Below are 17428 nucleotides of genomic sequence, written 5' to 3' on the forward strand. Positions count from 1 at the left end.
CCCGGCCCGGGAAGATGGTGTCCAAGCTGAGCTCGCTGCAGCAGGAGCTCCTCAGCGCGCTGCTCAGCTCCGGGGCCACCAAGGAGGCGGTGGTGCAGGCGCTGGAGGACATGGGCCGCCCCGCCGGCGGCTTCGGCGTCAAGCTGGAGAGCCTGCCGCTGTCCCCCGGCGCGGCCGGGCCCGAGCCCGACGCCAAGGCCGGCTTCGCGCCGCTCAGCAACGGGCACGCCAAGGGCAAGCTGTCCGGCGACGAGGGCTCCGAGGACGGCGACGACTTCGACACGCCGCAGATCCTGCGCGAGCTGCAGGCGCTCAACACGGAGGAGGCGGCGGAGCAGCGCGCCGAGGTGGACCGCATGATCAGGTGGGCGCGCCCGCCCGTCGGGGCTCCCGCGCCCGCCGGGGGCGGCCCCGCACGTGGAGCCGGGCAGGCGGCGAGCCCTTTCTTTCCACCGGCCGTCCGGGGCAGCGGTCCGGCGGGCTGGGGGTTGCCCGAGTGCGGGGCGTGGAGAGGGAAGCCCTACATGGGGATCTCTCTTTTGCGGCTCGGAAGTCAGGGAAGAGCAGCTGCTTCCCCCTGGGGCGTGGGGCCGAGCGGGGGGCAGCTGGGCGGATGGGGGTTGGCCCTGCGGAGCCTCCTTGGAGGGGGAGAAGGCCCCTGCTGCAGCGCGGGGCTGCTGTGATGGAAGGGCCCGGGGCCGCCTGCGGACGCTGTGGCTCTGCGCCGATCCTCAGGGCCAGGCTGCTGGAGGGCAACAAAGGGGCAGCACAGCCCTCCACCCCTCTAACGCCAGCCCTCAAAGCCTGCCGCGGGTCTCTGAACTGCAGGGCCCAAGCGCCTGGAAACTCCCTCTCTCCTGCCTGCCTTCCAGCATGGGCGGGTGACCCGCTGTGCTGTGGGCCTGATTCTCCTTTGCAGAAAGGGCCCTTTACATCACTGGGCCAAGGGGCTTTAAGGAGAGCCTGGCCCGCGACCGTGTGTGTGTCTAAATCTAGCGGTGAGCACCAGGTTGGTCACCCATCAGCGGGAGACTCCTAGAAAAACAGGGTGGAAGGAAGGGCCCTCCGGAGATCGCCCGGCCGAGCCTTCGCTGCAGCTCCGGGGAATATCTGCCGGGACGTGGGGGGTGACCGTCTTACGTCCTGGCAGGGACTTTCTGCCAGCCAGCACCCTTGTGCAATCCCTCAGTGAGCGCTGCTGTTGCGGTGGTCCAGAGGGGCTCTCACTGGGGATCCGGGCCCCATTGTTGCTTTAGGGTCCCTGCGCCCCGACAGTTAACAGCGCTCTGCACCTACAGGGAGACAATACCAGGCAGATAAAACTGATGAGGGGGGGAGGGCTGGGCAAACAGCGAAACAGTCCTCATTAGCTCAGTGCTCCCTTGCAAGCTAACTCAGCCCAGACCCAGCAGCTGGGGAAGAGGCATTGATTTGAGTGGAAAATTTCCTGGGAGTTTTCAGCCTGTTTCTCAGCTCCCACCCCTGCCTTCCTGGTCTGGCCGCCTCTGCTCCTTGTTCCCAGGTGCCTTGGTGTGTTTTCTTGCGATCTGGCCCCTGTTTCTCTCTGCTCCCAGTCAGGAGAACAAGGTGTGTCCCGTCCAGTCTGCGTCCCTCACCCTGCAGCTTGCTGCATTTTCTTGCATCTCTTCTCTGCGAGTAGAGGCATCCTTGGGGCCTCTTGGCCAACCCGCCAGCACCAGGGTATTTACCTGGACAGTGCTGACAGGCAGGATCTTGCCCAAAGTCCTGCAGCTCTTCCCCAGGTGCCCTAACACCTAGTGCAGCATTTGCCTTTGATGAAAAAAAGATCAGGCCATGTCCCTGGAGAGCGTTTTGCAAAGAACTGGTGTTTGCCTTAAGAGAGGCCTTTGTACTTGGAGTGGGAGCCCGGGGATCTGAGAGTCACCCACCCTTTCTTCTGGCTACAGGCTGCCCCCGTCTCTGCTCTCACTCCTTGGACTTCATGGGGCTGGTTTGGGTCCCAATAGGGTGCAGAAATCGTGTTTTCTCCTTGGCTCAGAAAATAGCGGTTGACCCAGTCACCCACTTTGTCCTGTGCTCAGATATCCCTGCAAGGTCCTGTCCCATCCCTGTGGAAGATCCACGGGTCGACCCTGGCGGTGGTTGACCTGTACTTAAATTACCTGTTGCCTTCTCCTGTGTTTGTCTCCTAGTTTGTCCTCAAACTGGGTCTGGCAACTGCTTATCATCCAAACATGGTAGGGGATATCATCCAAAATAGCCCCCTTTTTTTTTATTTAAAAAAAACCCCTAACGAAAGGGAGACAGAGCAGACACGTGGGGAGGATTTTAAAAGGGATTTAGGTTCTTCAATGGCATTGATTTCCAGAGGAGTTTTTGGTCCCATTTGGGCTTTGATTCCTGAGGAGCCCTGTACAAAAATCCACCTCTCCCTTGAAGGTGAAGTGAGAAATGCCGAGCTGAATCTCTGGTGATGTCGGTGCAGAGTTCCAGTGCGCTATGCAAAATGCCTGTCTGAAATAAAAGGGGGAACGATGAATGCGAACACAGCACACCTAGGAGCTTTTAATCCTTTGTGTGTGCAGAGAGATCCAGATTAGATACATCTTCTGTGCAGAGAGCCTGTTTTCTAATCCACGGGTATAAATTCTTGGCATATTTCTCGGAGGATGTTGTTGCGTTTTATTTACCTGTTTTCAAGGCTGGGGAAGAGGCTGAGAGGGCTAGGGAATCCTTGGAAAGAAACTTCTTGTGCAACCAAAGAGACAACTTTGTTATCAACAGAGAAGTCCCACTCAGAAGAGTAGGAGGTGTGTGAGAAATGCCCCTTTTGGAGTATATATCACAGCTGTTGTTTGTCCAGTTACCTTTACCGCGGAAAAACACTTCACTGATTTCAACAGGAAGGAACACAGGATCACGATTGGGTTTTATAATACTATGGAAATATCCTTTTTTCTCTCTTTCACCCAATCTCACTCCCATCAGCACATGAATACTGATGGTCCAGATTAGACTTGGGCAAATATTGCATTTTTCTGGTCGGTGGCAGCTCCAAAAATGTTTTTTGGGGAAAAAAAGACAATCATTCCTGGGTAGAAACAGAGCAGAATTTTTTTTAGGCTATTTAGGTGAAACAAAAACTGTGAACGATTTCGTTTTGTGTCCAGCCAGAATGCTTCAGTTAACTTGAAAAAAACCCGCTTGTTTTGTTTGTGGATTCAAGTAACTTGGTTCAGTACCTTTTTTCCCCCCCTTGAAAGTCATTTTGTTCAATGGGAATTGCCATTTTCTAGGGAAACGTTGAACCGTATTCAGTTTAGAAGTGTTGACAATGCTTCCAAGATGAAGCATTTTGTTATGAAAATGTCCAAAATGAAAGCTGGTGACCTCTTGATGTTTCCCTCTATTTGGAATTGTAAATATCTGCCAAATGTGATGTGAATTTGCAGACTGTTTTTATTCCCTTTCTTGAATTTCTTCTTCTTCTTTTTTTCTTTTGTGTTGAATGTACCATTCTTTGGAAATATTTTGCCCAGTTTTTCACTGCAGATTTAACCCTGATGCTCTCTATCCTGTCTCTAGTTAACCCCTTTCTAATAGAAAACTCCATTAAGGAAATAAGGACACCAAGGACTGTGTTTTTAGAGCACTGGCCTGTCACACTGGAGATCTCAGCTCTATTCCCAGTTCTGCCATTGCTCTTCTGCATGGTACTTTCCGGTCCCTCTGTTTCCTCTGTATAAAATGGGGATATTAATGCCTACTGCCTTATCGGAGATCTCCAGGTGGAAAATTGAGGTGGTGTTGCGAGCAGTTTTTGCCTTCTTCATCCCCATCCCTAAGTCATGAAAGCCGTGAAACTTCAGAGCTGTTCCTGCCCTTTACAGCGGATAACGAATGCTCTCTGCGTTTTTGTCCAGAGAGCCCTCGTCTTAAGGTGATGAGGACTTTCATAATGAAAGCATCTGCTCGTATGTGGGGTGAAATGATTGCTTTTGCCAGAGGAAGGCAGAAGGCAAGTCTTGTGAGACAGGCTTTCAGTTTCCAGCCACAACCGGGCAGCTCAAGAATAAGGGCTGTAACTACAGCAATTCACAGGATTTCTGGATCTCAGTGTACCGGGAGGCTCCTTGAAGAATGGGAATAATTGGTTTTATTATTCTGGCCTTGCAGCCGGCACAGACTGTTGTTAGTTCACCTTGGTCGGGGGGCGAGAGGCCTGGCTCTCTCCTCCACTTTAAAGGGACCCTGAACCAAGAATAACCCGGGGACCACCGGCGCGGACAGATTTCAGCTCTGAGGAGCCTCTCGGGGTTCAGCTTCCTCAGGGCTGGGAGTTGTAGCCCTAGCCTGGGGGAACTGTGCTGATAATTGGTGGGGTAAAATGGATTAGATGAGTTTTGTTCTGTGAATGAGTGCTTTTTTCTCGGCTCTGCTTTATTCAAACTGGGCTATCTTACCTTCGTAGCAAGGAGCTTCGCTCTGTAGATCATTCCCCTCTTGGCTTCCCCCCACCCCCAAACATTACAAAGAAGGTGTCCAAAATTTAAGAGCTGATTGTGGTTAGTGTGGACGGCAGGCAGGTCATGTGGCATTGTTTGTCTTCACTGGTTGGACAAGCACTAACGTTAGAATCGGGACCCGGCAGTGTTTGTGTTCAAAACTTCGAACAGGCTGTAATATTCGCATAGGTCCATAAATACGCTGGTAAGCTCATTCACTAGGGTGTAAAGGGGAAGCATTGTGGACATAGTAGGAGCCAGTTAATGATCTTCATTCAAGCAGCTATTCCTGTGAAATAGGATTTCACTTGAGATGCAAAGGTGATAAGAACAGTAGAAAGGCCCAGGCAGGGGAAGGAGAGGAGGCTGGAAAAAGAATAGCCGTTGCTCAAGAACGGCCTCCTTTACTCACATGAGTAGTCCCACTGATCTCATTGGCTCCCCCTGCAAATAAGACGCCTCTAAAATGATTTGTGTTTGGAACAGGGCAGCTCTGTTTGCTGTAAATTGAATGCAAGGCTCCCCAGACCGTCTGTCTGGTTGGGGAACTCTGCATAACCCCTGATCCAGCGCTGTTCGCTACGATTAAGGGGCCGATTCTGCAGCATGCAAGGAATGATTCACGTGTGCGCTGCCTTTGAAGTCCGAGTTACTTGGACGCTTACGTCTTTGCGGGGTTGCGGACGTGGCATGAAACGGTACAAGCAGCGTGATCTGAAAAATCCATTGAGCCGAGGTGATCGTTAGCATTCAGCGCAGTGACAAATGACCAGGGTGCCATGTTCGTGCCACTTCTTATGACTGCTTTTCTGCGGTCGCTCTCACCTCTTCTGCATTTCAGGATCTTCCCTTCTCCGCTTTGTTGAAATAGACTTGGACCGTCACTTTGAAATTACTTTAATTTGACGTGGTTTATAACCCCCTCTTAGAGTTGTCTGTACCAAACCCATTATCCTAGGTCGTTGTATGTGGGCACAGAAGCTTGGTCAGGAGCACTCGGCCAAAGGGGCATGACACGTCCCGGAGACAGAAGATGTCTTTTTGTTGTTGTCTGTATAGCGCAATTGGATCTTGAGCTGCGACCAGTCGGACTTCTGCATCAAACTGAAATAATCTATGTTCTGTGTACAAACGCAGGCACGTGTAACACACAGTGCAAGGAGAGGTGCCCTAGAAGGGAGCCAGTATGGAGCAGAGGGCTTCTTTAAAGTGCTCTCATTGAAAAAGTCACCAATATAATTAGGCAGCATTTATTAAAGGCTCTGAAATTCAGGAAGTGTCTAGTTTGGAATCTGCTGGATCTAATGAGGTCATCATCCCAGACACCGTGTACCCCAGATCTGATTAAACCTGGAAGAAATCTTCAGTGCTTGGAGAATGCAGGATAGGGGACAACGGTGTTTTTGGTATAACCACATGACCGTCATTTTTTTTCTCGTTTTGCTGCATTGCTTTCACTTTAATTCTGAGCAGTTTTGTTTTTCAAACTGCATTCAAGAGAGAAAGTAAGAAATCGATATTTTGTTTTGTTTTGTTTTCCTTCGACAAGTGGAAGGATCCAGAATAACAAATGACTTGAAGAAGTCGTTGGATGGTTATTCCAAATACGGCATTAGAATATCTCATTATTTTCGAGCAGCGCTGCGACCAAGCTTGTGTTCCAAGAGGATTTTTCAGCGTACAAGTGTTTTCTTTAGATTTGGGGTCCTTGCCTGTGCAAAAAAAAAAAAAAAAGCAGAGAAATCCAGGTCATTTAACTACATTTCATAATAACCAGCCTCTGCATATCTGTGTGCAGTGGATTTAAAAGTTTTTACCCTGTATTTTATTTGATATTTAGAACAATATGAGTCTCCTGAAGGGCGGGGGTGTTAACATATAGTACGTGTCCTAGTTGTGGCTCAAAAATGCAATGCAGATATTTTGCAAATATTCATACCTGTGTGAACCCAAGCCTTGAAATATTGCAAGATTCAAAAGAAATAATAAAAGTGCATTTCTTTCTCCCCACTCCCCACTTCTCCTGGTTTCTGAGTCGTTAGAGTGCAGTCATTTTGTGTTTTGCAGCTTTTCTCCGTTATCCTGTGGGTTATAAATATAGTTTGGGGTTTTTTGGTGCTTAGATGAAAACTGAGATCCTCATCTCATTGAGAAGAGGTGAGAATTTTGAAGCGAAAATCTAGCAAATATTGTTGGTAGAATCGTGACAGGTGACTGCACTGCCTTTTCCATTGGGAGTAGTCCTACTGATCTGCAGTCAAACTACTGAGAGCAGGTCGGTTTTAAATCTTTCCAGGATCCAGGGATCCACCAGTAACTACAACGCAGCACTACCAGCCAACTCCAAGCTCCAAACACCTTCATAATTTCTTTCCCTCTGGATTGCCCCCATTCTGTTTTTAAATGCCTGGGAGAAAAAGATGAGTGCTGCGGCATGCTCTGAAGGTCACCAGGGGCTGGGTATTTTCGGACCAAAGTCCCAATGCCCACCCTGACTCCAAGCAAACTTTCACCAGCTTTCTCCTCTTGATTTGCCACAGCTCAGGCTTATTAACCCTTTGGGCTGTCTTCAGAAGGAAGCAGGTCTGGAGGAGAGAGGTGTCATTAAGGGGAGCTGGAGTTTCTGATTCAGTGGGCAAGTTTCACGATTAACGAGCAGGCAATTCTGTTCATGGATGTACAGCCGCGAGCGCCCGGGGACTATTGCTGGATTTAATTTGTCAGGCACGGCTGGTGCTTGGTAGGTGCTGAACAGATCTCGGTAGAGATCAAGCCGATAAGTTCTGGGTCTTGGCAGTAATGGTCGGGCCAAAGTTCTTTGCTTTACACTTCGGAGGATCTGGGGTTATTTTTGGAGGATCTGGGGTTATTTTTGGATGTAACTCAGTAGTAACATGGCAAAACACAGGCCAGGTAAAATGAAACATGTCTGACCAAGAGTTTTTTATTCCTGTTGCCCTTACCGCTATAACAACACCTGTATTGGAATTCCTCATGCACACAAGACATCAGAGGGAGAAGTTAGCATGAGCAGGAACAGTAATGATAATTACCATATCTGTTTAGCCTTTCATTCGGGGGTGCAACTTTACAGATAGTAAGCCTCACAGTATATCGGTGAGGTGGGTAAGTTATTGTTCCTAGTTCACAGATGAGTCAACTGAGGTATAGAGGGAGGTCAAGCGAGCTGCCTCCAGATTATACAATGGGGTCCAGAGTTCCTGTCTGCCCGTTCTCTGCTTTCACCACTGGGCAGCCTTCCCAAATTCACTTTGCAACCAGCAGCGGTTAACTCCCACTGGAAGTCAAGTGTGACGGGAAGGCTCAAGTTTTTGGATCAGACACCAGTGGGTCCGAGTCAGTTCACCTGGGAACTTTGGCTTTGAAAGATTTAAACCCGACCTGCTCTCAGTTGTTTGACTGCAGATCAATAGGACTAGTCCCAAGGGAAAAGGCAGTGCAGTCACCTGTCACGATTCTACCAACCATATTTGCTGGATTTTCTCTTCAAAAGCCACTTGGGAACTTTGGCTTTGCTTTCAAAAAGAGCAGGATGGGACCCCAAACTGCTCCTTCCAGCGTTTCTTTCTCCATGCTAGTTTCGTGCAGCTTCTTTAAGGAAGCTTGCCTGTAGCCCATAAGGCTGCAAACAGATGTCACGTTTATCCTAGGATAAAACATTTTACCCCAGGATAAAGTGCAGCCATACAGACATCTGTTTCTATTGTCCTGGGATAAATCCTAAAAAAAAAGTTTCCCCAATAAGAAATAGTAAAAGTTTATCCCAGGATATTGCAAAGTGTGTCTGCAGAGTTACCACAGGATTGTGTCATTGAGTCAATGGCAAAAAAGTAGCAGTGCATTCAGCCACTCGCTAAACCATGATCAGAAGGGCAATGTGCGTACGCAGCCAGCCCGGGATATTTTTGTAATGGCACAGTTTATCCAGGGGCAAATGCAATGTCTGTTCCTAGCCTAAGACTGCTCTCCTTGGTGCCTGCTAGGGAGTCCTCTTGTGGGGTTTTCTGCCCATCAGTAGTGGATGCTGGGTTCGCCTGAGGTCAGAAATCACAGTGGTACCATTGCTTTAGGAACAGTTCCTCAGCCTGAGGCTCTACCTCTAGAATTGCTGATCCTGAGCCCTTTCCACAGGTGACATTAACCCTTTTCTCTCCTATTTAGCGAAGACCCCTGGCGGGCTGCAAAAATGATCAAGGGTTACATGCAGCAGCACAACATCCCCCAGAGGGAGGTGGTGGATGTCACCGGCTTGAACCAGTCTCACCTCTCCCAGCACCTCAACAAGGGCACCCCCATGAAAACGCAAAAGCGGGCGGCGCTCTACACGTGGTACGTCCGCAAGCAGCGAGAGATCCTCAGACGTAAGTACCCTGGTTTAACCGCTCTGACTTTTCCAGGCTTTGTTGCAAGGCAGAGGGGCCTCTTAAGGTGCAGATCCGCTCATCAAAGCGACTGCACCGGCCAGCTTGGTGTATTTATCAAGGCCTCCACTCACTAAAGCAAACGTTTGGCTTTAAGCACATCAGACCGTGTGCATGGGTAAGCACATGCTTTGTTGGGTAGGACTGGACTCCGGCACTTACTGCTAGCACTGTGGCTCCAAGCAAAAGTATTTTGCAAATCATTCTTGATTTGTAGCTTCTCCCTAAACCATTGGTTGGGGCCATTTGAAATTCTGGCTGCTTGAACTGGACACATTAATCCCATCCCCTGATCATGGATGGGTTGGATATAGCTCTTGCATTTAGGTTTCAGGAGGCAAATATTCATGCCCTGTGCCCCTGTTTTTAAAGGGTGTTTTAAACGAGGTGCCTGTCTAGATCCATATGAGTAGTCAGATCTCCTCTGCAAAGTGAGGCATGTGCTTAACTATTTTTTGCTGGATTTGAGCCTCTGGGTAATTTTGTTTAATACTTGAAAATTGCTGAGTTTCTGGCTGTCCCTATCAATGGCTTTATTAGCAGTGGTGCAGAGTTATGTGAAATGGTCTCTAAAACTGGGAGGTGAACAAAATAGAGGGAGTCCAATCTGTTTTTCATGTGAATATTTGAGGGGGAAAATATTTTGCACAGTATTTTCATTTGCGTCCTTAAAATGATTGCTGTACTGGTTGGAATAAAGCAGCAATATTTTAGGGGCAAATCCTAATTTTAATAGAAACAGAGTTATGAATTAAAGAAAAAAGTGTTAAAACTCCCCTGTTTTTAAATTAGCTTGCAGCCTCTGCTAATGGATGAGAATCAGAAAGGTTCATAGCTACAGGACAGAACAACAGATCACAAATTAGTGCCGATTTTTAGGATGAGACTTGCATTATATGGGTAGGTTATGCCCTTTGAACATATCTTCTGCCTACTTAAGTGAGACCTGAGTGATGCAGAGATCAATATATTCCACCTGTAAAAAATAATATAATAAAACAATCCCCATCAAAGAAAAACAAAAACAGCTCCCCCCCCCCCAAAAAAAAAAAATTGCAAGAGAACTTGGCTTCTTTGGGTAGTGTCTGACTCAGGCCAGCAATAATATACAGCCAAGGGGGTGACTAGTGAGAATAAGATCTTGAGGATGTGATCTTGTTCCTACTGAAATCACTGGGGAGGGCAGGGGGGTTTATGGGGATCAGCCCTAAAAAGGAAAGGTGCACTACTTGATTGAGTAAGTGCTCAGTAAGCTGAGGCACATGAATTAGCTCATATTTGACCAAAGGAGATGGATTGGTGATGAGCTGAAATTCAGAGGGAAATGATTTCTGTGTGAGAAGCTTCCCAACAGCAACTTCTGCGGCATTAGCCTGTCAAACAGTCTCCAAGGGACCCTTTCCTTGGGACAGCAGACTATCTTCCCCGCCAAGGACAGGACAATGGACTGCCTGACCTAGTCTTTGACTCTTCCAGTTTCGCTGTCCAAACAAATTGCACAAGTGGTGGACAGTTAATTAGAACCGTCACATTCTTGCTTGAATGATCTAAGTTAATAACAGTAGAAGCAGGGACACTGTTGCCTGCTCCGGGACCCTTTCTATTATTTTTTTTAAATTGGATTTTTAACTTGGCAGCGTCCTTTTTAAAAAAAAACCTGCAAAATCCCTAGGTCCCACTTTAGGTAACGAAAAATGCAGACCAGTTTTGGAGTCTTCATAGTTCCTTTTTCACCTACCTGGATCTCAGTGTGTAGCCTGAGCCGTTGAGCCGGGTGATACGGAAGGAGGCCGTATAGGAAGCTCCTCATGAAACAACTCTTATTACTACCAGGAATCCCACTGGCTTCAGTAGGGCTGTTCATGTGCAGGGAGATGGGCAGGACTAGACTTTAATGAGTATCTGAGAAAAATTGTTCCAACTTTGGCCTGCAGGAAGATGCAGCCTCCCATTTGCTCGGGAAAGATGGGAAGCCCAGACAGTTTTTAGAATGCAGTGTCAGTGCTTTGGAAAGACACCTGGAGACTTTAGAAAGAAAAAAATCCCATGTCTGCTCCAACTTTGCCCTGCACTTTTTGCTTCCCTTGTTGTCACAAGGGAAAAAGCCATTATAGATAGAGGGAGAATTTCCCAGCAAAACTGAGAATAATAAAACCTGCCATCAGCCTCCCTTTACGGCTTTGCTGACATGTCCCAGCTCTGCGGCGGGCAGGCGAGGAAGGTCACCCCTTCTCTGGGTGCGCATGCTGCGCTGCCATGGCTCAGGGTGTGAGGTTTGGAAACCGAAATCCTGCTGCATACATGAGTTGCTTTCGGCCCCATTATTTCTGTAGGAGTGTGTTTGTTTCCAATTAATTTGAAATGGAGCTGGAGCGAAGGAGGGCCCTTCTAGAGGAACAAAGAGAGGCAGGATTCAGGGGATTGTTTGAAGTTTGACTGCCTGACTCTTAATGCATTATTCTAAGTTCACCAAATCCTCCCTGAACAAGTACATGCAGGCACGGGAACCCAAGCCATGAATATGTATGCCCTATATAGGCCTTCCCATGAAAGGAGCTGCTGCACAGCTCAGTGAGCCCTGTACACATCAATAACAACTTGAGAACATGCATCTATGCCTGTATCTTGGAGAAGGCTGGCAGCAGTCGCCCGAAGGGGAGGGGAAACTGCCATGCTGGGGACAGCTCAACCCGTGTCCCAGTAGAGTGCCAACTTTGACTGAAGCTATTCTGGGAGATTTTTTTTCCTAACATATATTAGTTTATTGTCTTAAAATATCCTATTAAAATCTCCTGGATTGCTTTCAGTAGTCACCGGGAAATCAATGCTGATTCCAGTAGACTCCTGGCCAAGCCGGGAGGGTTGGCAACCCTATGTCCGGAGCAGACCAAAACCTTATCTGAGCCACCAGAACTCCCCACCCCCCTTGGTCCTCAGGGCTGTGCTCCCAAGGTCCTGCCTGGAGCAGACTGAGCATGAACCTGGGTCCATTAAAATATGTTTTGCAAGTATAAAAGATCTGGATGAAAAATCATCTCACTGCCACCAGGCTGCAGGGCAGACTGCCTCAGACTCAGCCACTGCCAGTGTATTTTTGATCTAAAATTTTAAAAAGGGGGGTGCAGATGATGAGGGGTGTCATCCCACATAACACGACGCACATTTTTCTCCAGTTAAAAATAAACTAGAAACTTTACTAATACACTGGGGACCTAGGGCTGCCTTATTCAGTTTAAGATGGAAGCAAAAACAAATATAACTTTATACGAAGGAGCTAAAAACAACCTGCAGGGCTGCAAAAGAGGAGCTCCATGAGGAGGAGCAGCTAGCAGACAGTGGAATTGGAGAAGAAAGGCTAGCCTGATTGGTGGACCATCAAGACCCATTAAAAAGGAGGGAGGGTCATTAACGCTTGTGAAGAATTTAGAAGGGATCAGGTAGATGACAGCGGGCCATGAAGTTGCACTGCCTGACTAGAAATGCTGCTACCCCAGCCGTGCAGTTGGTTTTAAACTTTGGATGGAGCAGGAATCAAAGCGGGTTGTAAGCACACCCACCTGGATGCATCCCCGGTGGTTTTTGTGCAGAGCCCAGCTGGGATCAGGGCCTGCATTGCTCCAGCGCAGTGCCCGCTGCACATGCGCTGCCTGCCAAATCGGGTATCTGCCTGCCTGCGGCTCCTCCCACGAGCTCGCACATGGCGCTGCACTAACAGCTCCACTCCTCGTGGTTTGGAGTTGTGTCACGTCTCGGGAGGACACCCCTTGGCTTCCCGTTGAGTCCATGTGAATATTCCCCTAGCAAGGGATGCCTCCTGCCCCGTGGTATCACTGTCTGGAGATCAGGAAGAGGCAGGGTAGAGCTGCAGTGCAGCTGAGGGACCTGAGGCACAGGGAGAGGAAGGAGGACACCCACGGGGTCCCCTTCTCAAGTGGCAGTCTGCTCATCTGGGGATGGCCCATTGCTGGTCATTTATTCATGCTCATGCTTTGGGCAGAAACAGGGGCTTCTGAAATATTGCTGTTCTCATGAGGGAGGAGAGCCTCAGATGAGGAAGCAGGGGCACAAGTAGGTGAGGAGACCTGTGCCTCTCAGGAACACGTCTCACCACGCATGCCCCTCACCTTCCCCACACAAAGGGGCCTGCAGAGTGCACTGGCAGCTCTTGACAAATAGCTGAGGACACGTCCTGGGCTGGGTTACATCCGTGTCAGGCTGCCAGCTTGGCTTGGCATGGACACTGCGGAGAGCCGGGTGGGATCGATCCAGAGAGCAAAGGGCCACTTCAGCTGGTTTGCAAAAGCATTAATGTGCCAACAGCCAGGTGCTTTTCCCATGGGAGAAGCAACGTGAAAAGGTCTTAGGAGCTACACAGAGCTGGGCCCCAGAGTTGGTGGTGTGCTCAATCTTCATGATTTTCACTGCTAGGAAGTGGACAGGTTTGGGAAGGGCTGGAGGAAAGGGCTCCCCACTCTCAGCTGGCCGGGATCCAGGCTGCATTTGAAACAATAGCCTTTTTTTTTTCTCCCCTGGCAGCAATCACACTGAGGCTCTATAGCAGAGATCAGAGGCCTGGACTGATGTGATTACCCAGCCCCAGTCTCCCATATCTGAGGATAATGCTATTGACCTTGTTCCTGATGGCAGTGGGGCTTGGGTGGGGTCGGCGTGGCTGATACGTCCTGTACTTGGTCTGTCACCACTGAGCACGTCTGTCCTAGCAGACACGGCAGGGCTAGGAACAGGAGTCACTGGGTTGATATTCAAGGGTCAGAGTTTAAAAGCCATGCTGGCTTGTTTTCGCGAAGCAGCTGGGAACCCCGGCTCTGCAGCAGAACCCCACGGTGGGTCTTGCAAAACGGTGCCAGCCCCAGAGAGCTGGCAGTCGGGGAAAGACAAGGCAGCAGGCGGGCGCAGAGACAGACAGACAAGCATGAGGAAGCAATGTGACAATATGCATGTGATTGAAGGTTCCTTTCTGAGTGGCAGTGGCTATAGGCCCGATCAAATCTTGCTCCTTTCTCTTTCAGAGTTCAACCAGACAGTCCAGGGTTCTGGAAATATGACAGACAAAAGCAGTCAGGATCAGCTGCTGTTTCTCTTTCCAGAGTTCAATCAGCAGAGCCAGGGCGTGGGGCAGCTTGATGACGCCTGCTCTGAAACCCCCAGCAAGAAGATGCGGCGGAATCGCTTCAAATGGGGGCCTGCCTCGCAACAAATCTTGTACCAGGCCTACGACCGCCAAAAGAACCCGAGCAAGGAGGAAAGGGAGGCGCTGGTGGAGGAATGCAATAGGTAAACCGGGCGCTGGCTTGGCTCCGGGCTGCATCCCCCACCCATTGTCTCCCGACTGAGTTGAGAGCCTTTGTTTAAAACAAACAAATGAGCCAACACAGCCGCGGCTCTATTGTCCTAGGCTGTAGGAGAGGGAGCTTGCCAGGACCTGCTGATAAATGTTGGTGATCCTGGAGACGCTGTTCCATCCCTTCCTCACCGTCCTGCTGCTTCTGCACTCTTGGCTTCCACCTTGGAGGAGGAAATGAGTTGCAAAGCTTGCAGGGTTTGGTTTCCCTAGTGTTTCAGAGAGGTGGTTCTGAAATCAAGCAGAAGGTGGCACCATGTAGACTAGCCTTCTGCCTAGTGTTTCGTTGTCGGAGCGGATGAGTGGGTTCTGCTGATTGAGGCTCTGATCTGGAAGATGGTCCCGGCATGTGCATCGCTGACCCTGACTCTGCTGAAGCTGCTGTGTGTCCTCACGTGTTAGGAGTCGACTGTGCACTCGCAGGTCCCATCCGGCAAAGCCTGTCATGGTCTACATCCCGGCTTGTCCAGAGCCCAGCAGCACCTCTGTGCACAGCTGGACTTGGTGCCTCTCTCTCACTCTTGATTAGTGAGGAGTTGGCTAGGTTTGGGCAGCGCCCCCATCCTAAATGTCAGCTCAGATCTACCCCCAAAGCCCCACCAGGCCCCTCTTGGGGTTCTTGAATGCATTTGAATGCATAATTTTATATGCATCCTTGGACTGGCACCAGAACTACAAGGCACAGGTTGAGGAAGCCTGGATCAATGGTTATAGCATTAGTTTGGGACTTGGATTCATGTCCCTGCTCTGCTACAAACTTCCCTTATGACCTCTGGCAAGTTGCTTGCCCGCTTTGTGCCTCAGTTCTCCATCTGTTAGATGGAATAACAGTGCTTTCCCCTCCAGGAGCGGAGCTTGTGAGGATAAATACATTGAGGCCTGTGAAGTGTTGAGAAACTGCTGAGCAGGCCATTTCCATATCTGTGTTAGATGAGGTGTGTAGGTCACCTCCACGGAAGAGAGGTTGAGCTAGCTGCTCTGCCACCAATGAATTGTGGGGCCATAACCATGTTACCTTTTCCTTTCTGCCTCAGTTTCCCCTAGGGTAAAACGGGGCTGTTCCAATCTTACCTCGCTCACGGGGTGGCATGGAGGCAGATTGACTGGCACCTACACATGCGCTTTGGCAGTGCTGGGCCGGGGTGACGGTGTTTGGGCATAGCACCCTGTTCCAAAGTGTCGTCCTCTTCCCTGCAGGGCAGAGTGCCTCCAGCGTGGGGTGTCCCCTTCCAAAGCGCACGGGCTGGGTTCCAACCTGGTGACCGAGGTTCGCGTCTACAACTGGTTTGCGAACCGGCGGAAAGAGGAGGCCTTCCGTCAGAAGCTGGCCATGGACGCCTACAGCACGGGCCAGCCGCACAGTATGAACCTCCTGCTCTCCCACAGCTCGCCCCACCACACCCAGCCCAGCTCCTCGCCGCCCAGCAAAATGTCAGGTAAGCCAGCCCCTTTCCAACCCAGCCCAAACAGACTGTGGGCATGAAGCAGCTCTGCCCTAGGCAGCTTGTCCCTTCTCCCCGCTGCTTGGGTTTTCCCTTCGATTTAATCTAGATGACCACTGGCTGTAGCTTAGACCCGCAGCCTCCCGTCCTGTCCTCTGTGGTACAAGAGAACAATGTTTCTTCATCTTCATTATTGCAGCCTTTGAGATATTTGAAAATGGTTGTCTTGTGTGTGCATGTGTGTCCATAATCCCCTTGTCTCCAGACTCGCAGCCTCGTGGTTAAGGTATTGGGATGGTTCTGGGGTGGCTCAGTGCCACCAACTGCTTGGTGACTCAAGCTGGCCACTGAATCTTTCTGGACTTCAGTTCTCCATCTGTACCATGGGGAACAACTGGACTTTCCTATTCTCAGTCTAGACTTCTGCTACTCTCATCCCTTTAGCTTTTCAGCTCTGTGGAGCAGGCTCTGCCCCTCATAAAATGTGTGGGAATCTCCCTGATCTCATGTGCAGCTTGTGGGTGCTGTTGTAATGCAAACATGAAGGTGGCAGATAAGAGCAAGGTCTGACTCTTGAGTATTGATTTATCCGATAGAGCAGGTTGGATTTCAACAGGGGCAGGGCTTCCCTTTGCTTCTGGCCAGTTTGATTAAACAGATCCCACGCAGCGGCTGCAGTAGAAAGAGAAATGGGCAAGGCAGAGACCTTTTGTCATGTGGAGCTGCCAGGGGTTCTTCTGTGGAATCAGGAAAAATGCAGGAAAATCAATGGACCGACAGTGGTAGGAGTGGGGAATTGAGTCCGTTGTGTTACCTTGAAACATAGCTCCTGAGGCTGTGGGCCTGGGATGAGCAATCTGCAGGCCGAGCCCCATGCCTGGATAGGATGGAGGCTCTAGGCTTTGCTGCATGGGCACTTGTTTGTGAAGTCTGTGTCATGGTAAGAGGACGGAGAATGAAGTAGGGGTGAGGGTTTCCTGTGAGCAGGTTTTGGCCCCCAGCCCACGCAGCGGCAATGTCCGTGGAGCGTGCCTGGCACTGACTCAGGCTGCCACGCTGACGGAGGGGAAAAGCCATGGAGGAGGGTGGCAGATACAGCAGTGGGCATAGCTGTGTGCTAGGCAGAGGGGAGAGCATTTGAGCTTGACTCTGCCCTGTTGGCCCGGCTGCCATTGCTAGAACACCTTGGCCTTTCAGGACTGAGCTGGGTGTGCATCGGAAACCAGGGGCACGTGGGGTTAACCCCCAAGGCGCTTTTTTCACCTGAGGAGGGCAAAGCATTGCCAGATGCATAGCTCTGCCCTTAAAGGACAGTGCAAGCGACAGTCTGGGGTGAGTTCGTACCACCCCCTGCCGTGGCAGCATTTCTGCAGGCCGAGAACAGGAGATGTGGAAGAAAGGGGCGCATGGACTCCTACTCTGGGTCCCAGCAGAAAACAGAACTGTGCATCTCTACCCCCAGCCCAGAAAGAGAGAGGGTGTTTAGGGTGCTGTGCTCTGAGCTGACGGGTCTAAGGGACTGGTTGGTTGGTTGTCATCACTCGTGGGCCCATTCCACCATTAAAGACAGGTGTCAGTGCCCACATGCCCCTCTTTCCTATAAGCCATAGTTTCATAGTTTCATAGTAGCTAGAGTCGGAAGGGACCTAGGTAGATCATCTAGTCCGACCCCCTGCCTTGGCAGGAAAGAGCACC

The 17428-nt window shown here is 50.1% G+C and overlaps 1 protein-coding gene and 1 long non-coding RNA gene across 4 annotated transcripts in view; one reads left to right on the forward strand and one right to left on the reverse strand.

Annotated features, from left to right (window-relative positions):
* The first annotated feature begins 6 nt into the window (after positions 1-6).
* Positions 7-17428, forward strand: part of HNF1B (HNF1 homeobox B) — a 47714-nt gene continuing 30292 nt past the window's right edge. For 2 of the 3 annotated variants that reach the window (XM_019545616.1, XM_019545615.1), the window contains exons 1-4: positions 7-364; positions 8670-8869; positions 13960-14224; positions 15489-15727. In XM_019545616.1, coding sequence (XP_019401161.1) covers positions 15-364; positions 8670-8869; positions 13960-14224; positions 15489-15727 — 1054 coding nt within the window. In that variant the 5' untranslated portion in view covers positions 7-14. The remainder of the gene's footprint in view (positions 365-8669; positions 8870-13959; positions 14225-15488; positions 15728-17428) is intronic. The other variant, XM_019545617.1, reaches the window with a different exon arrangement.
* Positions 2895-8661, reverse strand: LOC109317134. Its single transcript, XR_002102987.1, has 2 exons — positions 8006-8661; positions 2895-7854 (listed from the first exon to the last, which is right to left on the reverse strand). It is a non-coding gene; the product is annotated as an uncharacterized LOC109317134 (long non-coding RNA).

The sequence above is a fragment of the Crocodylus porosus genome, unplaced genomic scaffold, assembly GCF_001723895.1.
Source record: "Crocodylus porosus isolate Cpor-Errol unplaced genomic scaffold, CroPor_comp1, whole genome shotgun sequence".
Lineage (NCBI taxonomy): Eukaryota > Metazoa > Chordata > Crocodylia > Crocodylidae > Crocodylus > Crocodylus porosus.